Genomic DNA, 26,300 nt, shown 5'->3' on the forward strand with positions numbered 1-26,300 from the left:
AATGGTCCCGGGAAGGGAAAGCCATGTCTTGCTGGCCGGTGTTACACAAAAGGGCCATTTTCCGTCCGGCGTTTGCAGGGCTCTTCCACCATCTAATTATTGTTCCTGCCTCTCATCGGGTACTTATCACTCCCTGGGCCGGTCTGACACGCCACCAGCTCCCTGCATTCAGAGCCCAGCCAGAGACGTGGGGCCTGGTGTTCAGAGGTGTTGATTACGCCTAGAGCAGTGTTTCACCACCTTTTTAATGCCGGGGACTGGCTTGCTGCCTTCCACAGGCCAATCACCGAGAGACACCGATTTAGAGAGCCCCAGCCAAAGTGACGGCCTGTGGTGTGTGGTGCTATTCCAGGGATGGGCATAGATAAAGACTGGGACAGGGAATCGGCCACAGTGGCCTTCCCGCTGGACCACACGCCTGTCCCTTCCTGCACACTGAGCTTCTGAAAGTCCCAGGGCTTGCAGCAAAGCCTGGTGACAACAATAGCTGCTGTGTGCGTCCAGCGTCTCTGAAAACCCTTTCACAACTTCTTCCATGAGTCAAGGCTGGCAGTGAAATCCAAGTCGTTCCCTCTTTGAGGCTTGCCAGAGCAGTCCATTCTCCGTGTTTATTGTCATAACCACAGCAAAACAGGAGGGTGGCCTTGAATCACAGGTCTGTCTGACGGTGACTCAGGCTGTCAAGGAGGCGGCAGTGGCACCCGGAGCAAATGAAAGACACTGTTCCCCTGTGTAGCCCAGCTTGCTTTCCTCCGGGGGGGGCGTTGTAGGCCTGGTGACTTGGATCCAACCCCCCGTCACTAAGGAGAGCCTGCTTATCCTGGCTTTGCAGCACATTCACTACGCTTGTTTAAAATTCCAGCTCCTTGCAGTTTCGGCCTGTACAAAAAATCAGTTGGGGGCTGCACACAAGCAGGGGCGGCCTGTGACTACGAGCCGACTCGGCCGTCGCCTTCAACGGGGCACCGGATGATGACGTCACGGGGCGCCCGAGGTGCCCGATGATGACATCACTCCATTGACGGCCGTGCAGGCGGGGGCGCCGATCGTACGTTCCGCCTGGGGCGCCTCGAGCCGCCCCTGCACACAAGTGAGAAGCAAAAAACAAAATCCCTCGCTGACATGGGCTGAGAAGCAGAAAGGCACTCCCCACCTTCCTCTCAGATATCAGAGCCTAGGGGGGCCCAGGCTAGTAGACTGTGTGTGCTCCAGTCGCGTGGGCACACGGCGGGGGGGCTGAGTGCCAGCGTGGACTCCCCAATGCTGGCGGGGGGGGGGAGCCCGAGGCTCAGGGACCGGATCCAGGCAACCCATGGGCTGCATCCGGCCCCCGGGCCATTGGTTTCCTGCCCCTGCCAGAGTTTGAAGAATTGTTAGAAATAGCGCCAGATTTTGATCTCAGGAGTGCTGGTTTGAACCTGGAGTAACTGAGCAGAGTTAATGAGACGTGGCTGTAGCCCAACCCTGAGACATTCAGGGCCAGATACTCAGTGGCTCCTGCAGCAGTGGCCAGATTTTCACAGGAAGTCACCACCCTTTTTTTGTTGCCTGACTGGGAGCTGAACTCTTGGGACAGCGTGGCGCCAGGGCTGTGTCATTTAGTCGTTTGAAACGATGGCCCTAAGACTCTCAGATGCTTTCTCCTGACACGGACGCCTGGAGGATGTGTGCTGTATCCAGAAGAATATGATCTGGCCTCATTCATATTTCTCAGTCGAAGCCGTGTTCCAAACTGCAGCAGCTGGAGATGAGTGTAAAGCCAGTTCCAGTGTAGACAGAGGCCCGGAGCCACTTGCAATGCCCAGGGTCATGGCGGCTGGAAAATCCCAGGATCTACAAGGCGGCGTGAGGTACTGCGGCTCTGTGCAATGGACAGGGATAGCTGGGAATGGGATCCACAAGGTCCGGCATGCTGGAGGGACATTGAAGCTGGCCAATGGAGATGCCAACGCGAGGGATGTGTGCTGAGACCCTAGTCCAGGTACCTAGCTCTGCTGAACAATCCACGAATGGATCCCCCCTTCCCAGCCAATGTTCCCTCCAATTTTTTCCAACCATGTGCGGGATAAATTTTGTTATGTGCACCGAGGCATGTGGGGATGTGCACTACCAATAGCTGTGGGCGCTCTGCTGATCAGTTGGATGGCATGTGACTGTCTCCTGGATGGCCGCCCAAGCGCTCAGCTCCCAGGGAGCACTGCCACTGTCCCTGCCTGCAGGCAGGCGGCACAGGCACCTCAGCACTAGGTAGCGTGAATAAGGCAGGTGCTTGCCGCACTGCGCACACGATAGCCAGACAGGGGGGCGTGACCATCTAATTTCTAGCCCTGTCGTTAGAGAGCTCGCCTGGGACAAGGGAGACCCAGGACAGTTCCCTCTGCCTGCCAGATGGAGAGCAAGGATCTGAACAGGGGTCTCCCGCTGCCCAGGATGAGCTAGGGGACAGTCGGATGTGCGGGGGCTCTCTAAAGTTGAATCATGAGAGTGCTTGGGCCTGAATCGGAAATTGAACCTGACTCTCTCACTTCCTCTCTGAGTGCTCCAGCCACCGGGGATAAGACGTGGGAGGCCCTTCTGGTTCCTTCCCTGGCTGGATTTTGAACGGGACCCAACCCGATTTAGAGCCTGCCTTCCAGATCAAGCCACACATGCAACACAGGTTGGCCGAACGCCTGTCTTCCCCCGGGGAGTGAATTGTTCTGGGGCTTAGGTGGGAAGACAGCAGTGCCCATGCCCACAAGCAGGTGCTTAAGCATCTATAGGGTTTGGTGATGTTTTGTGGGTCGCAGCAGAGCCCAAACTGGGACCTTTGCCCAGCTGACTTTTCCCATTGTGCTTTTCATTGTTCCGTTCTATTCACAGCCAGGCGTGAATAAGAACTGCTGTCGGGTTGAGCGGAGCTGGTAGTGGAGATGGGGATGAGAACTCGCTAGCTCTTAATCCCCAGGAAATCCCTCTGCTTTGTCCAAGCTGAAGGGAAGCGGGGATAACACCGTTGTGTGGCTCTTGAATGGCTGATGGATTTGCTGCTGGAACGAAGGCGGGTTGAAGAAGAAAAACAAACACCAAATACCTGGTTTCCAGCCACAGCAGCCCCGTTCCAAGTTTTTTCCAGCACTCCTGGGTTGATGTGGTTGTCGGTCGCCCCGAGTGATTCAGGTATCCCCAGCCACCTCTGGGCAGTTGACTGTTTTATTTGTGCATGTGCCGTAAATTCTGTTTCATAACAGCAACAAACCACAGCAGGAAACGTGTCTCATGGCAATTACCAAGCAGGGGGGCTGGCTGCTCACTTTGCCTTCAGCCTCGTGACGCAGCATCCCCAGGGAGACAGTGTAACTGCCCAAGTATGCGCTGCCTGACACTGTCGGGTCTAGGGACATGCTCCTTGGGGCAAGACTTCCTCTGTCCAGCACTGAGCACCGGATGGAGCCCCAGTTACAGAATGATCTCTCGCGAGCACCGGATGGAGCCCCAGTTACAGAATGATCTCTCGTGAGCACTGGATGGAGCCCCAGTTACGGAAATGTTCTCTCGCGTAAAAGCCGCCCTGCAGGGGCCAGGCCGGGCTATGGGCTGGGAATCCTGAGAGAGCCAGTCCAGTTCCTCACTCCGACACAGGCTTCCTGCACATTCTTAATTTCCCTGTCTCTGTTTCCTTCCCTCACTGGGGACTAAGTGCCACAGTCTGGGGCAGAGCTCTGATTCTGTGGCCCTGAAATCAGGGACCCCCCCCCCCTCCAGATGAAAAACAAGCCTGAGGCTGTCTAGGCATCTGGCTCTCAGCCTTTCCAGATCACCCTGCCCCTTTCAGGAGTCTGATTTGTCTTGCACAGGAATATTTTTAAAGAGGGGGTTGAGGATACTGAATCCAGCCCCCTCAACCCTGTGTCCCCCCCCCCTCAGCTGAGGCCAGGAGCAAAGCCCTAGTCCACAGGGCCGGCAGACAAGACCCTGGGCTGGCAGGAGAACCCTCTGGCGCATGGGGTCAGCAGCAGAACCCTCTGGTGCATGGGGTCAGCAGCAGAGCCAGCTGGCGTGCAGGGTGGCAGCCAGGACCCCAGGCACTGGGGTGGCAGCCCAGACTTTGGCACTCAGGGATGGCAGCAGAGCCCCTGGCATGAAGGGTGACAGCTGGGAGTCGGGGGGTGCTGCAGCCCCCCTAAATCCCTAGTTCCTGCACCTGTGCTCTTGCGTATCCCCAAGTTTCATCTCCCTTAAAAAGGCCTTGCTTAGCAAATCAGACATCAAAATACAAAAGTGCCCCAGCCATGCTAGTACTGACACATGGCTTATGTGCTCATGTTCGCTGTGGGACAGATCGCGTGGACTATAAATAGTGCCTGTACATTTCACCACACAGTACGGAGAGCAGCAGGACCACGTCACTGTATGAAATGCTAGTGTGTGCTGACTTCGCCAGTGCATTTCCCGTAGCCTGGGGGAACACTAGGCAAATCTCTAGGTAAGTTGATGTATCCTGCGGAAGACCTCTGCCTACCCCCAGGGTACCCTGGTTGAGACCAACTGGTCGAGATTGTTCCCATTCCAGCAACGGATTGATCGGGGACCTAGGAGGCGGCCGGGGCACAGATCTGCCCCAAATGCCTTCATTCCCTTGTGTATATTACACGGACGCTAAGGAACGATGTGACCTGGAATCGCAAGTTTCTGCATACTCTGTGGAGGGCTTTGGCATTTCGAAATTTGTCTCTGCGGCTTGCTGTGGGCCCTTCTGAGGGGCTGGAAGGTCCTGGACTGGTATCTGATGTGCGGTAGGGGCTGTAAGGCTAGGAGCACACTTGACGGACTTGTTTCTTTCTTGGGAGTGGCTTAGTGCGGAGGTTTAGGGGAAATGGATCTCCTTCCAGGGAAGAAGGGGTTAACATTCCTAGCTCTCCAATGCATTATTCTCCCTTCCGGGGCAGGTCAGACTCCAACCGCATTGCCTAACCCAAGTACTGCTGCAGACAGAAGTGCCGCATGGCCATCAGTTACCTCTGGATTTCCTGGCAAAGCTGTTGCTGATGCGAGCCTTGTGGATAAGGGAGAAGCGGTGGATGTCATATACCTAGACTTTAGTAAGGCATTTGATACGGTCTCGCATGATATTCTTATTGATAAACTAGGCAAATATAACTTAGATAGGGCCACGATAAGGTGGGTGCATAATTGGCTGGATAACCGTAGTCAGAGAGTTGTTGTTAATGGTTCTAAATCCTGCTGGAAAGGGATAACAAGTGGAGTTCCTCAAGGGTCTGTTTTGGGACCCGTACTGTTCAATATCTTCATCGATGATGTAGATATTGGGATAGAGAGTACGCTTATTAAGTTTGCAGATGATACCAAACTGGGTGGGGTTGCGACTTCTTTGGAGGATAGGGACATAATTCAAAATGACCTTAGCAAGTTAGAGAAATGGTCAGAGGTAAACAGGATGAGGTTTAATAAAGAGAAATGCAAAGTGCTCCACTTAGGAAGGAACAATCAGTTCCATACATACAAGATGGGAAGCGACTGTCTAGGAAGGAGCATGGCGGAAAGGGATCTAGGGGTCATAGTGGACCACAAGTTGAATATGAGTCAACAGTGTGATGCTGTTGCAAAAAAGCAAATATGATTTTAGGTTGTATCAACAGGTGTGTTGTAAGCAAAACTTGTGAAGTCATTCTGCCGCTCTACTCTGCACTAGTTAGGCCTCAGCTGGAGTACTGTGTCCAGTTCTGGGCGCCACATTTCAAGAAAGATGTGGAGAAATTGGAAAGGGTACAGAGAAGAGTGACAAGAATGATTAAAGGTTTAGAGAACATGACCTATGAAGCCAGGCTTCATGAACTGGGCTTGTTTAGTTTGGAAAAAAGAAGATTAAGAGGGGACATGATAGCAGTTTTCAAATATCTAAAAGGGCGTCACAAGGAGGAAGGAGAAAATTTGTTCCTCTTGGTTTCTGAGCACAGGACAAGGAGTAATGGGCTTAAAGTGCAGCAAAGGAGGTTTAGATTGGACATTAGGAAAAAATTCCTAACTCTCAGGGTGGTCAAATATTGGAATAAATTGCCAAGGGAGGTGGTGGAATCTCCCTCTCTGGAGATATTTAAGAACAGGTTAGATAGACATCTGTCAGGGATGGTGTAGACGGAGCTTGGTCCTGCCTTGAGAGCGAGGGGCTGGACTCGATGACCTCTCGAGGTCCCTTCCAGTCCTATTATTCTATGATTCTATGTGGATAGCTGCGTGGTATTTAGTTGGTGCCGTTCCTCCAGAGCACTCAAAAAAAGAACAGTTAATTCCATTGCATGAGAACCTGGGCTTAAAAAATGATTAGTGAGCAGTTCGTTATTGTTGGGGGGTGCTAACCTACCTTAAAACGCCCCCCTCTGGAAAAAGGATATCTTAACTGGATCTTGAATTCTTCCCCAGCCCCCTCCAAAGTTTGGTGCCATGTTGCATTGCACTGTTAAGCGATTGCTGTGCTTCCCCCCAGATGCACTTGCATTTTAGCTCTTTGGGGTAGGGATAGTCACTTACGATATGTTTGTATAGCACCTGGTGCAGTGGAGGCTGTAGGCATAACCACCAAGCAAGTGTTTAAATCACGACAATTTTTCACGACACGACCTTTTCCTCCCCAAACGCAATGGAGAGGAGGGAGGACAGCAGAAAGGCTGGGGCAGTCCCTTCTGAGCCTCCTCCTTGGAGGAGTCCCTTCCTTTGGGTCCCTCTCCCACGCCTGTCGCTTCCATTCCAAATCCGTGTCGTTTGCAAGTCGTTCTCTGGCTGGAAACTGTGCAGGGAGCTTGGTGCTTCTTGTTTCGCTTGCGGTAAAGATCCTGGAACTGAAGGGTGCCCGTCAGCGAGCTGTGTGTGTCTAACTAAGGTAGGAGAGCACACAACAGACCGGGGTTTGCGGCACGACCCGACGCAGTGTATTGAGGACTGTGCTGCCATTGCAAGCTAGCATTGTAACAGTGGGGAGGAGGGAAGGGCGTGTTCCCTTAGTCCTAGTCCCTAGGGGGTGGGGGGCCGTGGGAAACAGCATGCTGTTCCAGAGTCAGTTTGTAGCCACTCAGCCTACAGTGAGGTGTGGCGAGTTGTGTACGGAGTAGCCTGCTTTGTTTAGCTCTGCTTTAGGTTCTCGTGTGTTCTGGATTAGAAGCTCTCAACCTGTCCAGACTACTGTGTCCCTTTCAGGGGTTGATCCCCAAGTTTCACCTCACTTAGAAACGCCTTGCCTACAAAATCAGACATGAAAATCTGACCGTGTCGCAGCAACACGAGTCCTGAAAAATCACTTACTTTCTTATAGCGACCGTGTCATTACAAAATAAATCCACTGGGATAGAAATGTAGTTCCATTTGTATATAGAGCGGTATAAAGAAGCTGTTGTCTGTGACATTTCAGTTTGTACTCACTTCGCTAGTGCTTTTTCTATGGTCTGCTGTGAAAGTAGGGAAATATCTAGATGAATCTATGTCTTCCCTGGAAGACCTCTCAGTACGCCGGGGTCATGCGTATCCTTGCTTCAGAGCCACTGCTCCCAAGTCTAAGAAATAAAACCGTGTTATGTTGCAAGCCAGCAAGTGGTTTTGACTCATGCAGTTTGGGTTCCTGCACTAATGCAGTCAGGCAAAGCTGCAATTTAAGCCAGCAGAGCCCCCCTCCTTCCCCACACACACACTTCCCCTCCGCTTCCAACCAGAGGAAGCAGCACCAATGCAAAATGCAGCTAAGAGGCCATCTACTCTGGGGAGTGGCACCAATGCAGAGAACCTGGCGGCTGGGCCCTCGAGTACGGACAAGTCTGAAGAGGTGATGGAGAAGGGGGCAAGATTCCGGATTCCAGTGAGGGTGAGGGCAGGTTGTGGAATCTCCATCCCCGGAGATATTTAAGAGCAGGTTGGACAGACATCAGTCAGGGATGGTCTGGATGGTGCTAGGTCTTGCCATGAGAGCAGGGGACTGGACTCAAGGACTCTCGAGGTCCCTTCCAGTCCCAGTGTTCTGCGGGATGGGAGCAGTTGGCCTGTACTTGTCAGATGTGAGCAGCACAAAAGCGCAACTTATGCAAAGTCATTTGCTTCTAACCACAGCCACCCACATGCACTAGTTTCCAGACACCTCTGCTGTTGTCTTTGCTAGTCCTCCCCCTCCCCCGGCTGGCAGCCTCCTGCCCCACAGCTGGTCTGCCCGGGAGCTGGAGAGGGACATAAACGCCTCAGGGTTAGATTTCCAGGGCGGGCTCTGTTCTCTGTTGTTCAGCCCCCCCCCTCCCCCGAGAGAGGATGTACACAGCATCCTCAGCCCCGGCAGCGCTGGAACCAGATCCGAGGCCACTGAGGTGCAGGAGGCGTGGCCTGAGAGCAGCTTGCAGTCCTGCAAGGCTGCTGAGATCTGGGGCTGTGGCTGGCCCCTGCTGACACTTTGCTCGCTCAGGAATTCGTGTGGTGCCGGTCTGGAGATAGAGGAGGGGCGCCTGGTCCCTGCGGCTGCCACAGGAAGAGAGGCGGACGCTCCCCGGGCCCACACGGTGCACATAGGAAACAAGCCACCCCCTGGAGCTGCATCCTGCCTGGCCCTGACCTCCCGTTGGAGTTGCTCAGGGTCTGCCCGCTGCATGCTCAAGCCAGAACCTTCCCAGCTCCGTTGAAGTGAAGCGGCCGGAAGGGCTGAGCTCTGCAGCTCCCCAGGAGCTTGGTGCGTGTGAGGGCGTCGCGTGGATGCAGGTGCTTAGACGCGCCGGGGGTGCCTGGCTCAGTGCACTAGGTCTGAACGCCGCCTGGGGCGCTTTCGCCCACGCTCTCGCTGCGCTTGCGTGGCTGATGCCAGCACAGACTAAGTGCTGTGTGATGCGGCATTGCCCGGCCATAGAACGGGTTGGGGCACCCGCCCCAGGCTCCACACTGACGGGGGGGGGGGGGCCTGCGGTGGCCACCTCAACTGTCCTATGGATGGGGCCCAGCATGGCCCAGATGATTGGGGGGGCCCCGGCATGGGGTAGCAGCAGAGGTCGGCCCCCTCCCCCACCTATTGCAGCCTTGGGATCTGGAGTGGCCTGGCAGCCCGCTCTGTCCTGCCCTGCCCCGCACTCTCCCCACCCGCTGTGCTTGGCAGCAGAAAGCAGAGGGCTCCGGCTTCCCGCTGGGGATGCGGGTTCTGACCCATAACCCCTGCTGAAAGTCCAATGCAGGTGGGGAGAGTGCGGGCAGGGCAGGACAGAGTGGGCTGCTGGTGTGGTGACAAGGCAAGGCAAGGGCTGTGTGTTAGACAAGTGCCAGGCTCCCTTATTTGCCTGTCATTGCCAGGGTTTCTACTTTTCTTTCCTTCGGGGGTGGGAGACAGGCGGGCAGTCCAGGCTGACTGCTTTTGCCTCCTTCCCTGAGAGCAGCCTGGTGCTGTGAGCTCATGGGCAACAGTTCTCAAACAACCAGTGGAACTCACTGCTTCAGGAAGAAGAGGACAGAGAGCTTTGCCTTGCATTGTGCTGAGGCCTGAGCTGGAAGTGCAAGCTAGCTCTTGAAGAGAGGTGGGCATTCCTGTTCCTGTTTGAAGGCCCAGGGCTCTCTGTAGCAGTGTGTGATGTGGCTGAGTCAGTGTGGAAATGAAGGAGGTGGGTGTAACAGACCGGGCCTGTTCTGGTTCAGGTTACTGTGTGTTATCGTGCTGGCTTCTAAGAGTAAAAACAGCCTCATGTTGCAACTTCCCAGCAGGGTATTTGATGTTTCTCTACTACATCCCCTTGTGTAAGCTGCGAAATGTAACATGTCTGAAGGCTGGGGCATGCCTTGGGGGGGCGGATATCCGCGAAACAAGACTAAGAGGAAGGTCCCTGGCTCACTCTGTGCTTTGCTCCCTCTTTTCCAGACTCCCTTCCTGACCCCGAGCACCCATGATGAAAACTCAGGATGGGGAGCAGGGCAACCCGGCTCACTCCCTGTTTGAAACCTTCCTCCGGGCCAGCCACTGCCAGGAGGTGCTGAGCAGCTTCCAAGCCTTGTGTGAGCACCTGGGCCTGGAGCACAAGGGCCAGCTGCAGTTCTACCATAAGCTCAAGTCCTGCCTTAACTACTGGAGTGCCAAGGCCCTGTGGGCCAAACTGGACAAGAAGGCTGGGCACAAAGACTACGACCAGGGAAGGGCATGTGCCAACACCAAGGTAAGAAGGACAGGCCTATGCAGGGAGGGGCCCATGTTGAGAGAGAAGATATTACACAGCTTATGGGGCGTGATTTGCCTCCCACTAGTGGCTGACTCGTGTAATTGTAACAGCCTACTACTTAGTTCTAGCTAATGGAGCTGCTCTTTTACCTCAGGTGTGGGGGTGAGGTGGATTGTGCTCCCAGAATGGGGAGTCGTGGGTTCGAATCCTCGCTGTTAGCTGCGGTGTTTGTCTGGAGGCAGCTGTGGCTTGCTGCGCTGAGACCGTTTGGGTCAGCGCTGGCGGGGCATGCACTGCTGGTGTGGGGTGCGCACAGGGCTCAGTGACCGCCATAGGCTCTCCAGGGGTGACTGGTTTGTCCTTGCCTGGCAGGGCTGAGCAGATCGGTGAGGGGACCTGAGCCCCCCCGGGCTGCTCAGGTAGGAGGCGCAGTGGCTAGTGATGCTGGTGCTGCAAATAAACAGGTCTTGGCAGTTCAGCAACGCCCCGCACAGATACACCTGTGATCCTGGATTGGCAGGCGGGGTGCAGCTTCCTGCAGAGTTCTGCCTGTGCTGGCCTGTTTGCGAAATCTCCAGCTTGGGCCCTGTCTCCCTAGTGCTGCAGGTGGAACTGTTCCCGAAAGCCTCCTGCTAGCCAGGCCGGGGCAGGTACTGGGTGTGCAAGAGACACCTGCCCGCAGGGCACGCAGGGGGCTAGGAGCACTGCTGGGGACTTCCAACACTGATTCCCTGGGCGCCGGGCCGCTCGCTGGAGCCTGCTGCCTGTGTCCCCCACGCAGAACGGGGAGCGAGTGGCTTGGTGCAGGCGGCGAGAGGTCAGCACTGGAGGGGGTGTTGCTACTCACTCTGACTCGGCCTGGCACAGAGATCAGCTCCCCAATTATCTGTCCTTGGACGAGAACAACTGGGACCGAAACAAAAACATTGTTTTAAGTCTGTAACTGTTCAGCTCTGAATTCCCAGCAGAGAGACGCTGGGACGTCAGCCGTCCGGGTATGGGACTGGCAGGGCTCTGCCTTTTAGGGCTGATCTTCCCAGGGCTCTCTCCGGGGGCTGGCCTGGGCGCTGAACCTGGGCAAATCTCCAATGCAGACAAGGCCTGAGTTTGCAACAGGTGAATCTGGCCTGCTGAAAGGGGGGCAAGTCAGACCCTCTGCCCTTGTAGCCAAGAAGGCTAATGGATATTGGGGTGCATTAGGAGGAGCGTTGCCAGCAAATCTAGAGAAGTGATTATTCCCCTTTATTCGGCTTTGGTGAGGCCACATCTGGAGTATTGTGTCCAGTTCTGGGCCCCCCACTATAGAAAGGATGTGGACACATTGGAGAGGGTCCAGCGGAGGGCGACTGAAATGATTAGGGGGCTGGAGCACATGACCCATGAGGAGAGGCTGAGCGATTTGGGCTTATTTAGTCTGCAGAAGAGAAGAGTGAGGTGGGATTTGATAGCAGCCTTCAACTTCCTGAAGGGGGTTCCAAAGAGGATGGAGAGAGGCTGTTCTCAGTAGTGACGGTTGGCAGAACAAGGAGCAATGGTCTCAAGTTGTGGTGGGGGAGGTCCACATTGGATATTAGGAAAAACTATTTCCCTAGGAGAGTGGTGAAGCACTGGAATGGGTTGCCTAGGGGGTAGTGGAATCTCCATCCCTAGAGGTGTTTGTCTCGGCTTGACAAAGCCCTGGCCGGGTTGATTTAGCTGGGATTGGTCCTGCCTTGGGCAGGGGGCTGGACTTGATGACTCCTGAGGTCTCTTCCAGCTCTCGGATTCTAGGATTCTCTGTGGGGTGAGGGGAGACCAGGGCTGGAGGCCTTTCCGACCTGGGGCTGCAGATGCTCCCCCAGCAGTGGGGTGACCTGGGCCCCGTGTCAAAGAGGGTAAGATGATTTCCTGACGCTTCCATCTCAGACAATCACCTGCCTGCTGTGGTGTAGACCCCCGGCGCCCTCTCTCCGTGGCACACTCGCCTCACCCCTGTTCTCAGCCCCGCCAGGCCGTGAGACCCCAGCCAGGCCTAGTCTCCCCCTTCAGCTACTCAAGCCCTTCTGCCCCTGGAGAGGCAGACGCGCCCAGCCCAAGGGATCAGCACCGGGGTGCCTCCTGGGGGAGCCCTTGGCCCTCAGTGGCTGCACTCTGCCCTGGGCGTCCAGCTCTGTCCTCGCTTCTTCCAGTGCCTGATCATCGGGGCGGGTCCTTGCGGGCTCCGCACGGCCATCGAGCTGGCCTTCCTGGGGGCCCGCGTCGTGCTGGTGGAGAAGAGAGACACCTTCTCCCGCAACAACGTGCTGCACCTCTGGCCTTACACCATCCACGACCTGCGGGCGCTGGGCGCCAAGAAGTTCTATGGGCGCTTCTGCACCGGGACCTTGGACCACATCAGTGAGTGCGGCTGGAGATGCGGGGCAGGCCGGGGGGGGAGCAGAACGTGGCGGGGGCGGGCTGACAGGACAGTGCCTGGCGCACTGTGGCCGGGGTCGGGGGTGTGGGTGGAGGGTGGACAGAGCTGTGCTGGGGGCACGGTGCGGTTTATGGGCAGTGTGTTGGGGCAGGGCCCTAGGTACCCCATGGCTGTGGCTGGGGGAGAGGGCCAGACCCCATGTCTGTAGCTGGCAGGTGAGTAACTAGGGGAGCTGCCTTGGGTCAGAGCAGGGAGATCTGTGACCCCCAAGGGGAGATCTGTGACCCCCAAGGCATAGGACTGTGGGCTATCCAATCTTGACCGGGCTTTGTCTGCCTCTGGTGGCTGGGGAGATTTGATTGCTGCTCCGTCCCTCTCTCGCCAGGTATCCGCCAGCTGCAGCTGATCCTCCTGAAGGTGGCCTTGCTCCTGGGGGTTGAAATTCACATCAACGTGCAGTTCAAGGGGCTCGTCCCCCCGGCGGCGAAGGGGAGCAGACGGGGTAGGCAGCAGAGCCTTGGGTCCGGACACACTGCAGCTGTTGGTGGCTGAAATCCAGTCTGTCCTGTGCCGACAGCGCAGCTCATTGCCGGGGCGCTGTCTGGGGATGCAGAGAAGTGCCCCAGGTGTGGCGAACCCTTCTGAGGTCACACGGCCAGGTCCCAGCTGCCCCATGATGCTCCTGGCACCCCCTCCTAGGACTGGCCAGCTCCCTCCGGTACAGGATGATCTGCCCCTGATAGGTCGAGCGGGGGTGGAGTTAGGGCAATTCATCCCTTCTTCCTGCTGATCACTGAGACTGAAGTCTCTGCAGAGAACTGACACTCTCGTGACGTGGTTCTGAGCTGATGAGGGTTTTGTTTTATTTTCAATACTGATACCGGTGCCTCCACAAATGCAAGTCCAGCTTCACAAAACCCTCCCCTTTCCAGGAGACACGTCAGTACCATTATCCCCATTTTACAGATGGGGAAATTGAGGCATTAAGGGGTGAGTGTCTCTCTCAAAGTCATGCAGTGAGCTGGGATTAAAACCCAGAACGCCTGGCACCAGCCATGAGCGCAAGCCACTAGACCACACTGTCCTCTCGCTGTATCAATGTTCATGGCAAGGGGTGGGGGAGCGTTCACATTGGGGTGTCAGTCGGGCCCCTCTGACACCTCCTTTTCCCTTGTCTTTCCCCGCAGGCGGTGGCTGGAGGGCTGCGCTCCAGCCCCACTCCTCTCCCGTGGGGCAGTATGAGTTTGATGTCCTTGTCTCAGCGGCCGGAGGCAAATTTGTGCCGGAAGGTGAGGGCTCAGGCCTGCCTCCTCCCCTTGCAGCCTGAGGGAGGGGAGCTACATGACGTGCTCCATCTCTGTCACTTGATGTTCCTTCTCCTCTCCCCTGGGGGTGTGCGCCGTCCCTACAGAGCTCGGGGCAGGGGGCATGTCCACCAGGTGCACCGGGGTTGGTGACTGTTTCAGTCCTCAGTGCTAGCCCCGAGGGGTCTTCCATACCACAGAGGGAGAGGGAGACGTGAGGAATGGCTGACCCGGCTCACAGGGAGCCGGCCTGGCCACTGTGCCACCCGTCCAGCGGGCGCACTGCTGTCTGGAGCAGGGTGGGTGTGGGAGCCAGGCGGCTCCTTGCTGACCCGTACTGTGAAGGGGCTGAAATGCAGCTGCGGGGAGAGGAGGAAGTGGGAGAGGAGGCCTTGCGGCAGCTCAGCTTCTGTTGCCAGGGCTGCTCACGCTGCTCCGTGAGGCTTGCCGTGAACATCCGCAGGGCTGTACAGCTGGTGCCGTCGTGCAGCGGGGCATTTCCAGGGCTGGCCCAGGGGCCCCGACAGCCCAGAACCGCCCTGCCTCCAGTTCTGCCTCTACCCTGACAAAGCCGAACAGGGCGGATGCCCTTCCGGGGGGGGCTGGCCCCCTAATGTCTGGCCCCCAGTATCTGCGCTGGGCCAGGAGCTCTTGGGGGCTCCCCCTCAATGCACAGTGCTCTGAATGTGGTCCTGTCCTCTGCCTTCACTCTGCTCCCTCAGCCCTTGCCCTTGTGGGGGTGGGGAGGTTCAGACCTGGGGTTTGGGCTGGCCCTTCCTTGAACCCTACTCCTGCCCTATGGCATCCTGGTGCTTGCTCCAGATGCGGCGTCCTGAAAGTCGGCTGCGTGGGCCAGGGAGCCACTGAATAGCAGACGGGGGGGTGTCCTGGCCCTCACCAGCCGGACATGGCCTGTGCCTCTCTGCTGTGCCCCTCCTCGCGCTGGCTTTTCCCTGTGCTGCCAACGCCCTTTCCTGTGGGCTAGGCCTGACCGGTGTGTGTGTGTGTGCCTGTCCCCAGGGTTCAAGCGGAAGGAGACGCGTGGGAAGCTGGCAATCGGCATCACAACGAACTTTGTCAACCGCCACAGCCGGGCCGAGGTGGAGGTGGCCGAGATCAGCGGCGTGGCCCGTATCTACAACCAGCAGTTCTTCCAGAACCTCTACAACAAAACAGGTCAGCGGGGCCTTAGCTGGCAGCTGCCCCCCCTCTACTCCCCGCTTTATTAACCCCGGCCTCGGGGCTGCATCAACTCGCCCCTGCTGTGCAGCTGGGCCTGAGGGGGGCTCGTGCAACAGGCAGTGGGGTCCCACCTCCGCAGAGGGAGAGCACAGAGAAGGTGCCTCCAGCAGAGCGCTCTGGGGCTGCTGCTATTTATTATTTGCGTTGGGTAGCCCCCTGGAGGGGGCTCGGGCAGGGCCCAATCGCTGCAGTGCCCCAGGGGCTGTAAAACACATGGGCTGTGTCTAGACTGGCCACTTTTTCTGGAAAAGCAGCCGCTTTTCCGGAATAACTTGCCAGCTGTCTACACTGGCCGCTTGAATTTCCACAAAAGCACTGACGATCTCATGTAAGATTGTCAGTGTTTTTGCAGAAATACTGTGCTGCTCCCGTTCGGGCAAAAGTCTTTTTCCGAAAAACTTTTGCGCAAAAGGGGCCAGTGTAGACAGCAGAGATTTGTTTTCCACAAAAAAGCCCCGGTGGCGAAAATGGCGATCGGGGCTTTTTTGCGGAAAAGCGCGTCCAGATTGGCCACGGACGCTTTTTCGCAAAAAGTGCTTTTGCAGAAAAGCGTCCTGCCAATCTAGACGCGCTTTTCCGGAAATGCTTTTAACGGAAAACTTTTCCGTTAAAAGTATTTCCGGAAAATCATGCCAGTGTAGACGTAGCCAAAGGTTAGTCTAGACTGCAGGATGCAGATTAAGCACATTGAAATTGCTAATGAAGCCGGCACTTAAATATCCCATGCCTCATTAGCATAAACATGGCCACCGCTTTTTTCGACATGCAGCTTTGTCGACTAAAAGTGGCAGTCTAGATGTGGATCTGTCAAAAATAAACCCTTTTTCGACAGATCCTGTCAACCCCATTTTTTGAGCTTTCCAGTATCTGTCGAAAAAGGGTTTATTTTCGACAGATCCGCGTCTAGACTGCTGCTTTTTGTCAACAAAGCTTCGTGTCAGAAAAAAGCGGCGGCCATGTTTATGCTAATGAGGTGCGGGATATTTAAATCCCGGCTTCATTAGCAATTTCGATGTGCTTAATCTGCATCCCTCTGTCCACATAGGGATGCAGTCTAGACACACCCAAAGAGACCCTCCCTCCCTCCCTCCCTCCCTCCCTCAGGGGCTTCAGGTAATTGCCCTGTGCCCTCAGCCTGAACTCCAAGAGGGAAACCAAGCAGAGGGGGAAAACCAATACATAACCCAGCCAGGTGCTGAGAACACATTGATGGGAACCTCGGCCCACCCTGTGTCATAACCCAGCAGCGAGGGAAGTTCAGTGAAATTAAAAACTAACCTACTTAAAACCAAGAAAAGGAAGTTCACTTTCATGTGATAGCCTGTGGGACTCACTGCCACTGGCTAGCACCGAGACCAGAGGTGTATACGCAGGCTGGACCGGGCCAGAAATTGCTATGGAGGATGGAGGAGATGACTTCTTGAGGTCCCTTCCAGACCTACGTTTCTGTATCATGGGCAGTAAGAGCATCACCAGTGATGTGACATTGGATACTTACGTTATACGCTCTCATGCTTCAGGGCATAAGCCAGATACTAACAGCCTGGGGTCAGGAAGAAACTTCCCCCAGCAAGTGCTCAGTTTTACATTCTGAGATGAAGTTGCTGGTTCTGGCCATTGTTGGAGACCCTACTGCATAGAGTAATGGCCCCCAGGGCTCGTCTGGGCTGGCGGTTGCTGTCTCCAACTGCCCTGCCTCCCTACCTGTGGATGGAGCCGGTCCTGGTGCAGTGTTCTCGTCCCTGCCCAGCTGCAGCTCAATTCTCTGTTTATACCTTTGCCCCGTGCCAGGTATCGACTTGGAGAACATTGTCTACTACAAAGACGACACCCACTATTTTGTCATGACGGCCAAAAAACAGAGTCTGCTCAAAAAGGGGGTCATTTTACAGGTGAGCAGGCTCCTGGGGCCAGGGCAGGGCTGGGCAGGAGAATGGCAGCCGTAGGGTGGGGCTTTAGGGGGCTAGTGTGTTGGGGACTGGAATTCCAGGCATGGGCCCAGCCGAGATATGGGACTAACCAGCTAGTTCACCAGGGCACCGGCGTAGTTTGCACCCGCCCAGCGCGTGAGAACATCACTCATAAGGCACAGTGCGTGTCGCTGTGTGCATTGTGCTGCCGCTCTGTCCGTGCTGGCGCAGGCTGGAGCCTGGTGAGGTGGCCTGCAGAGAACACAGAAATGGTGCGGGGGGGTTCGTCGAGAGGCACTGCTCTCTCTGGGCATGTCTAGCTCACAAGCCCTGCTGCGAGTGCAGCTCGAGCGGACATCCCCACCCTGGTTTTAATGCGGGTTCCTGGGGTCCCGGCACGGCACGGCTGCTTCGTTGTGTGACCCCGAGCTCCAGGTGGGTGTGTACAGCTCGTAGCAGCCATGGGCTCACGGCTCCCACGCCCGAGCCAGCCAGAGGAAAACTGGCATGGTTACCCCCACTTGGACAAGCCAGTTCCACTCAGGGGCTACGTCTAGACTGGCATGATTTTGCGCAAATGCTTTTAACGGATAAGTTTTTCCATTAAAAGCATTTGCGCAAAGAGCATCTAGATTGGCACAGGTGCCTTTGCACAAAAAGTGCTTTTGTGCAAAAGCATCCGTGGCCAGTCTAGACGCGATTTTGCACAAGAAAACCCCGATCGCCATTTTGCGCATCGGGGCTTTCTTACGCAAAACATTCCTTCCCTGTCTACACTGGCCCTCTTGCGCAAGGGGGCTTATCCCTGAGCGGAAGCATCATAGTATTTGCGCAAGAACACTGACAATCTTACATGAGATCGTCAGTGGTCTTGCGCAAATTCAAGCGGCCAGTGTAGACAGCTGGCAAGATTTTGCGCAATCTTGCCAGTCTAGACAAAGCCAGGGAGTGCAGTGGAGACGTACCAAGTCAGTGCTGCGACAGTGTCTTAATCTGGTGCTAGGAGCACAGTGCTGGAAATACCATTTTTCAGATGAGACTTAAAATGAAGGGACCGGCGGCCTTGCTGGCGTGGATGTGTCCTGGCTATTTCCTCATGGGGATTGCGCACTGCTGACCCGTGTCCCTCTTTGCGATGTCAATGAGAGACATTGTAACTTTGTATTCTCTGCCCAGCCCTCTTATTCAGCTGCCACGTTCCACCTGATGCCACCTGATGGGAGGTGAACAGACAAATATGCTTTCAGGCTCCTGTGCCAGAACAGAGCTCCCCTTTGACTCCCCTCCTTCCCCCCGTGTTCCCGTAGGACAAGGCCGACATAGAGAGCCTGCTGTCTGCCGAGAACGTCAATCAAGAAGCCCTCCTCAGCTATGCCATGGAAGCTGCCAACTTCTCCACCAACTACCAGCTGCCTGACTTGGAGTTTGCGCTGAACCACCGGAACCGCCCGGACGTCGACATGTTTGACTTCACCTGCATGAACCGCTCGGAGAACGCGGCCCTGGTGCGCGAGTGCCATGGGGTCCGGCTGCTCATCGGGCTGGTGGGAGACTGTCTGGTGGAGGTCAGTGCCCCGCTGAGAGGAGATGAATGCGTGTGGGGGTGGGGTGCTCTGTCCGGATCCTTTTGCTGCCTCAGCATGCGTGGCTGGAGGCATTTCCTTCCCTGAGTGTCCCGTGGGCCGCGCAAAGCCTAACCGTCCCCGTCGGATCTGTCGTGCTGCCCGTCCCCTCTCTGGGCTATGCCCATCTTCCCCTCACCTGAGACAGCGTCTTCACACCTGTGCTGCAGCAACGGGGGCAGTGTCGGTACCTTGCCAGGTGCCCAAGAGCTGCTCCTCCTCTGGCCACGCCTACACGAGGAGCTCACAGCGGATTCCCCTGCGCGTGCCACGTGCTCACGCCAGTTTTCCTCGCACTAGTGCAAGTATAAAGACGAGCACAGCCATGGGAGGGTGGGTGGCAGTGGGAAAGGCATGGCCTAGCCAGGCCCAGCATGTAGCCACTGGTTTCTAGCAGAGTTGTGCTTGCTCTGCTAAGCCATGCTCTGCTGCCGCTCCCTGTGCTACCACGGCCGGGGTATGACGCGTGAGATTGTGGCCACCGGCTCGTAGATTGGACAGAGCCTTATATAGCATGGAGCTTGGTCATGGGAGGGGGTCGGCTAGGAGTGAGGGGCTGAGTGTCAGGTCTTCCGGTTCCATTCTTGACACCGACTCTATGGACCATTCGCCATGGCGTGCCTCAGTTTCTCTCGCTGCTGAACTGGGATAAGGACCCCACTGTGGGGCCGCACATTATTAGCAGGGGCAGTGCTGAGAGAGCCTTAGCCACATGCTCTGTCCACATGCAAAGGGTAACTCGGCCCCAACGTGCCGCTGGATTGCCAGTCCCAGCGCCGTGCAGGGCTCTGGGTGGCCCAGCCGCTTGGCTCAAGCAGGTGCGTGGCACGCCGGAGCCTGGGGTCCCGGCGAACTGCTCTTTGGAGTGAAGATGCACCTGGCGAGGAGTCACGTGGCAAGAGTCACATGGCAGGGCTCTTTTAACTAGGTGACTTCACGCAGGGGAGTGTCTCAAGTTGCTTCCCTTCTCTGGGCCGTGCCCCTCCCTGTCTCCCTCTGGGTCTCTGGGCTGGCCGGGGTGAATGCTGCCTAGGGCAGTGTGGGCTGAGGGTCGTCCTTCCGACCAGCCAGGCAGACAGCCGACTGTCCACTGATCCCTCCCTTTGTTTGTTCCCTAGCCTGGGCTCCCCGCCTAGATCTGGCCCTGTCTGTATCCCAGCAGCCCTTTGGCTGGGAGAGCTGGGCTGCCAGCTGACCCCACAGCTCTGGTTTTCCAGGGCCTGGGGGTGGGACTAAGTAGGAGAGAGGCTTGAAGCGAGAGCCCCCCACGAAGTGCTCCCCTGTGCTGACCTGCAGCTCTGCTTCTCCACGGGCAGCGCTCTGGCAGGGCAGCACTGTGCGCGAACCATCCCGGGTTCCCGGGCGGCCCCCGAGCACCGCACCCACTTGCCAGACCTCGGGAGCTGGTTGCTTCTGGAAGCTGGAGGCTCTTGTGTCCCGGGGACTCTCCCGATTGCTGAACACATGTGCAGCTCCACTCCCTCCCTCCCCCTCTCTTCTCTTGTAGCCGTTCTGGCCTCTGGGCACCGGCGTGGCACGCGGGTTTTTGGCTGCCTTTGATGCTGCCTGGATGGTGAAGAAATGGGCAGCAGGGACCTCCCCGCTGGACGTTCTGGCTGAGAGGTGAGGACTGTGCTCCTACCAGGGACGGTGGGGGACTGTTCCCAGTTCCAGGCTGTGTGCGTTTGCTTGGTGCAATACAAGAACTATCAGTCCCCCTGCAGCAGGGCACAAGCCCACCTCTAAAGACAGAGAGTCGGGAGGAGACAGGAGGTAATCCCATAACTGCGGGGTTCTTGCACCTTCCTCTGAAGCAGCAAGTGCTGGCCACTGTTGGAGCCAGGGTTTAGTCTATGGGCCCCTAATCTGATCCAGTGTGGCCTTCCCTATGTTGCTAACTATAAAGACAGTTCTTTTGTATAACAGGCAGCGTACGGCCCATCAGATTCTCTGAGCACACAAGGTGGCCTCAGGTCCATGTGCAGCCGCTGGTTCCTGCCCCCTGCAATGCGGAGTGTGGCTGCTACTGAGGCGTCCTGCTCAGAACCAGCTTGTGCCTGGTGCCTTGGCTCACCCTGCTTTGGCAACCTTGTGGGGCCACGGGGCCGGGCTGGCTCAGGGCAGTGCAGAGCCTCCCACCATAGTGTCCCCCTCGCTGCCGGGTGCCCTGGTCTAGTTCCAGGCAGACAGGGTCCGTGTGATGCAAACAGCAAACAGCACAGAGGACCAGGAGCGCGCGAACGCTGCAGACTCCACTCCTGGCTCGGCAGGGCTGGGGGTGGGCGGAGGCTGTGCTGCCGACAAAGCCAGGTTTGGGGTCTCAGACGCACTTTTGCTTAGCCCTGGCTTCAGCCCTTCTTAAGACCATTGGCTGCCAGGAAGTGCCAACTGCTGCTTCTCCACACCTGCGATGGGTTTTGTTGCCCTGCGCCGGACCTGTTCCAATTCTAACGCATCTTTTTGGAGAGGGAGTGGCCTGAACTGCGCCAAGGCACGGTGCCCTGTGTGTTTGGGGATGGCATTATGATATTTTTCTGCCTTATTTTCTCTCCCTTTCCTAATGGCTCCCAAGCTGTGTCTACACTGGCGTGATCTTGTGCCAAAGCGTCTGCTCTTGCGCAAAAACTTGCTGCCTGTCTACACTGGCCGTGTGTTCTTGCGCAAGTAAACTGATGTTCTACTCTATGAAATCAGGGCTTCTTGCGCCAGAACTATGATACTCCTGCTCAGGAATAAGCCCTTTTGCACAACTGTTCTTGCGCAAGAGGCCAGTGTCGACAGGCAACATGAATTTCTTGCGCAAGAAAGCCCGATGGTTAAAATGGCCATCAGAGCTTTCTTGCGCAAGAAAACGACTACACTGGGATGGATGCTCTTGTGCAAAAGCACATGCCAGTGTAAACGCTCTCTCCTGGAAACGTTTTTGCAGAAGAACTCTGCCGCAAAAGAGCTTTTGCGTGAGAACGCGCCAATGTAGATGTAGCCCCAATGTTTGCTTTGCTTTTTTGACTATTGCTGCCCACTGAGCCGATTTTTTTCAGAGAACTATCCGCCTCAGCTCTCCTCCAGGCGTCTGGTGTGAAGGCAGATTCAAGCGAGAGGTTACATAGCATAGTTCACAGTTTTGCAGATTCCCGTAGAACTCTTGGGTGAATCCCGTCTGGGTCTGGTGACTGAGTCCCGTTTAATTGATCCGTTTATTCCAAAACCTGCTTCATCTGCAACTGCCCTTCAGATCTGTCACCTAAAAAGATTGGCTGAGGTGTGCGAATATCCCCCCCCGTCCAGCGCAAAGAATCATTTAGCGTCTTTCTCGAGTGCTCCTTTAGCACTTGGATTGTCCAGAGGCCCCACCGATGGACTGGTTGGCCGGCATCCTGCTTCTGAGGTCCTTAAAGAATGTGCCGGTTTTGTGTCTTGAGCCTGTTGCTATTCAGATCCTCCCTTGGCCTGTCTAATTATGCTTTTACACTTGACTTGCCAAAGTTTATGCTCCTTTCTATTTTTCTTGCTATTTTCCTCTTCTGGACCCTCCGTTCTTTATCTTCCTCGCTTTTGAGATCAGCGCTGGAGGAATGTCCCTGTTTAACCCGGCCCGTTTCCTCTGCGCAGGGAGAGTATCTACCAGCAGCTGTCTCAAACATCCCCCGACAACACCAACAAGAACATCAGCCAGTACAGCATCGACCCTTCCACTCGCTACCCCAACATCAACCTCCAAGCCATAAAGCCCAACCAGGTAACTTCTCCTCCCTGCCTGGTTATCTCCACTATCCCCCTACGGCATTCTTATTCCTGCCGGCTGCTGCCCAGGGACAGGCGCAGCAGCGTGTACGTCTGCACATCTTCAGAGCCAGTGGATAATCCAGGAACGAACTGTGCAGCTGCAGGAATGATCCATGATGTGCACAGTCCTAGTGAGCAAGCAAATGTAGCTAGCTCTGGGGAGGAGTCAGCGGTGAGCTCTACGGGTTGCTAGCCACCTTCATGTCCGAAGCAAAGGGCTCTGTTCAAAGGGCTCCTTGCATTTCCTCCATTGGTGTTTTGGCCTCCCCTCCGCGGGAGCGGAGACCTGTTGTCCTGCAGTGTCCGTGACCGGGTCTCCGGTGTCTCTCTCTGTAGGTCCGTGACTTATACATGGTGGGGACGGTGGAGATTGACCATAAGAAGAGGGACAGCCAAGACAGCACAGGCAAGTCTGGGGACTCCCCCTCCCCAGCCTCCAGCTGCATGGATGCCCCCACAACCTGCTTCCCGCCCCCGTGCGCGTGCCACCTTCCTCACCCTGTAGAAGCAACAGCTGGGGGAAGCTTCCCCTGCTACCCAGCATCTGAGCTGTGTCCTGGCCTGACCTCACTTCTGTCAGAGCCCCCTTCTCTCCGGCTCTCCACCCCTATTGCCAGCCTTCCTGTTGCTCTTCCTCCGTGTGCCCACTCACAACCGAGCAGCACTGGGGCTCAGTGCCCTCATGGTGGGACATTCGGTGCCCTCTGGCTCCTTCAGGCCTCGCCCTCCCGCCCCATTTCCACTCCCCCTGCACTGTGGGAGCTGGGGTGTCAGCATGCTGCCGGTGGCTGGGGATCCGACATGGGATGTGCCTGCCTCCCTAGAGCTGCTCTTCCCTTGATTTTTGGGAGGTGGCCTTGGGAGCCATTTGCCCCCCAAAGGCCGCAGGTATCGCCATGGGAACCCTGAATAACACAGTGGCGCACAGACAATCCAATAAGTTCTTGGACTGCATTGGAGACAACTTTTTATTTCAGAAGGTTGAAAAGGCTACCAGGGGGAAGCTGTTCTCGATTTGATCCTAACAAATAGGGAAGAAATGGTTGAGAATTTGAAAGTGGAAGGCAGCTTGGGTGAAAGTGATCATGAAATCATAGAGTTCACAATTCTAAGGAAGGGCAGAAGGGAGAACAGCAAAAAATAGAGACAATGGATTTCAGGAAAGCGGATTTTGGTAAGCTTAGAGAGCTGATAGGCAAGGTTCCATGGGAATCAAGACTGAGGGGAAAAACAACTGAGGAGAGTTGGCAGTTTTTCAAAGGGACATTCTTAAGGGCCCAAAAGCAAGCTATTCCGCTGCGTAGGAAAGATAGAAAATATAGCAAAAGACTGCCTTGGCTTAACCACGAGATCTTGCATGATCTAAAAATAAAAAAGGAGGCCTATAAAAAATGGAAAGTAGGACAAATTACAAAGGAAGAATCTAGGCAAGCAACACGGGAATGCAGGGACAAGATTAGAAAGGCAAAGGCACAAAATGAGCTCAAACTAGCTCCGGGAATAAAGGGAAACAAAAAGACTTTTTATAAATACATTAAAAGCAAGAGGAAGACCAAGGACAGGGTAGGCCCACTGGTCAGTGAGGAGGGAGAAACAGTAACAGGAAACTTGGAAATGGCAGAGATGCTCAATGACTTCTTTGTTTCGGTCTTCACCGAGAAGTCTGAAGGAATGCCTAAGATAGGGAATGCTCGTGGGAAGGGGGTAGGTTTAGAAGATAAAATAAAAAAAGAACAAGTTAAAAATCACCTAGAAAAGTTAGATGCTTGCAAGTCACCAGGGCCTGACGAAATGCATCCTAGAATACTCAAGGAACTGATAGAGGACGTATCTGAGCCTCTAGCTATCATCTTTGGAAAATCATGGGAGACAGGAGAGATTCCAGAAGACTGGAAAAGGGCAAATATAGTGCCTGTCTATAAAAAGGGAAATAAGAACAACCCAGGAAACTACAGATCAGTTAGTTTAACTTCTGTGCCAGGGAAGATAATGGAGCAGGTAATTAAGGAAATCATCTGTAAACACTTGGAAAGTAGCAAGGTGATAGGGAACAGCCAGCATGGATTTGTAAAGAACAAATCGTGTCAAACCAATCTGATAGCTTTCTTTGATAGGATAACAAGTCTTGTGGATAAGGGAGAAGCGGTAGATGTGGTATACCTAGACTTTAGTAAGGCGTTTGATACAGTCTCGCATGATATTCTTATCAATAAACTAGGCACATACAACTTAGATGGGGATAGTATAAGGTGGGTGCATAACTGGCTGGATAACTGCACTCAGAGTAGTTATTAACGGTTCACAGTCATGCTGGAAAGGTATAACAAGTGGGGTTCCATAGGGGTCTGTTCTGGGACCAGCTCTGTTCAATATCTTCATCAACGATTTAGATATTGGCATAGAAAGTACGCTTATTAAGTTTGCAGACGATACCAAGTTGGGAGGGGTTGCGACTAATCTGGAGGATAGGGTCATAATTCAAAATGATCTGGACAAATTGGAGAAACGGTCTGAGGTAAACAGGATGAAGTTTAATAAGGACAAATGCAAAGTGCTCCACTTAGGAAGGAACAATCAGTTTCGCACATACACAATGGGAAGCGACTGTCTAGGAAGGAGTACGGCAGAAAGGGATCTAGGGGTCATAGTGGACCACAAGTTGAATATGAGACAGCAATGTGATGCTGTTGCAAAAAAGCCAACATGATTCTGGGACGCATTAACAGGTGTGTTGTGAGCAAGACATGAGAAGTCATTTCTTCCGCTCTACTCTGCGCTGGTTAGGCCTCAGCTGGAGTATTTTGTCCAGTTCTGGGCACCGCATTTCAAGAAGGATGTGGAGAAATTGGAAAGGGTACAGAGAAGAGCAACAAGAATGATTAAAGGTCTAGAGAACATGACCTATGAGGGAAGGCTGAAAGAATTGGGTTTGTTTAGTTTAGAAAAGAGACGATTGAGGGGGCACATGATAGCAGTTTTCAGGTATCTAAAAGGGTGTCATAAGGAGGAGGGAGACAACTTGTTCATCTTGGCCTCTGAGGATAGAACAAGAAGCAATGGGCTTAAACTGCAGCAAGGGAGGTTTAGGTTGGACGTTAGGAAAAGGTTCCTAACTGTCAGGGTGGTCAAACACTGGAATAAATTGCCCAGGGAGGTTGTGGAATCCCCATCTCTGGAGATATTTCAGAGTAGGTTAAAGAAATGTCTCTCAGGGATGGTCTAGTCAGTATTTGGTCCTGCCGTGAGGGCAGGGGACTGGACTCGATGACCTTTCGAGGTCCCTGCCAGTCCTAGTATTCTGTGATTCTATCCCAGGATGGGCTGGGGGAGCTGTCGCCTCAGGAACTAGGAGCCAGTCTCCTCGCCCTCTCCACGAGCCACACGCCCTGTGCTGCCGTCCCAGGAAGTGCCCTATCCCCAGCCCTGTCCCCTCGGTCCCAGACCAACGCCCTTAGGCCTGTTGCGCTCTCTCCTCTCCAGAGGTCGGCCGGGCCTACGAGGAGCTCCTGAGCTGGTGCCAGACCCACACGGCGGGTTACCGCGGCGTCGCAGTGACGGACTTCACCCGCTCCTGGACCAGCGGCCTGGCGCTGTGCGCCCTCATCCACCGCTTCCGGCCCGACCTCCTGTAAGGCTCCCAGTGCCCCTCAGGGAGCTGGGGACACGCGTGTCCCTGCAGAGCGGGCGGGTGGCTGCGGCTGGTAGTTCCGAGGGGCTGGTTGGGGGTGATGTGTGTTTTGTGTTGGGATGGATGGTGCCTGCTTTTACCCCACCGTGCACCCCCCGGACTCCAGTTATTTCTCCCCCTGCCAGCGTTGCTGAATGTTGCCGTGTGTGACCCCCCGGTGCTGCCCAATGCTGAGGGTATTTCTCCTGCCACGGCC

At 55.3% G+C, this 26,300-nt stretch overlaps 1 protein-coding gene across 6 annotated transcripts in view; it reads left to right on the forward strand.

The window, feature by feature from the left end:
• The window catches only part of MICAL1 (microtubule associated monooxygenase, calponin and LIM domain containing 1), a 46,899-nt gene that overhangs the window by 5,840 nt on the left and 14,759 nt on the right, over positions 1–26,300 (forward strand). The window contains exons 1-12 of one of the 6 annotated variants that reach the window (XM_075909981.1): positions 2,738–3,159; positions 9,863–10,154; positions 12,326–12,533; positions 12,938–13,054; positions 13,740–13,841; positions 14,877–15,032; positions 16,890–16,990; positions 18,316–18,573; positions 20,138–20,253; positions 22,243–22,369; positions 22,753–22,822; positions 25,897–26,044. In XM_075909981.1, the coding sequence (XP_075766096.1) occupies positions 9,888–10,154; positions 12,326–12,533; positions 12,938–13,054; positions 13,740–13,841; positions 14,877–15,032; positions 16,890–16,990; positions 18,316–18,573; positions 20,138–20,253; positions 22,243–22,369; positions 22,753–22,822; positions 25,897–26,044 (1,670 nt within the window). In that variant the 5' untranslated portion in view covers positions 2,738–3,159; positions 9,863–9,887. The other 5 variants (XM_075909982.1, XM_075909978.1, XM_075909979.1 and 2 more) reach the window with 5 other exon arrangements.

The sequence above is a fragment of the Pelodiscus sinensis genome, chromosome 27 (genome assembly GCF_049634645.1).
Source record: "Pelodiscus sinensis isolate JC-2024 chromosome 27, ASM4963464v1, whole genome shotgun sequence".
Taxonomy (NCBI): domain Eukaryota; kingdom Metazoa; phylum Chordata; order Testudines; family Trionychidae; genus Pelodiscus; species Pelodiscus sinensis.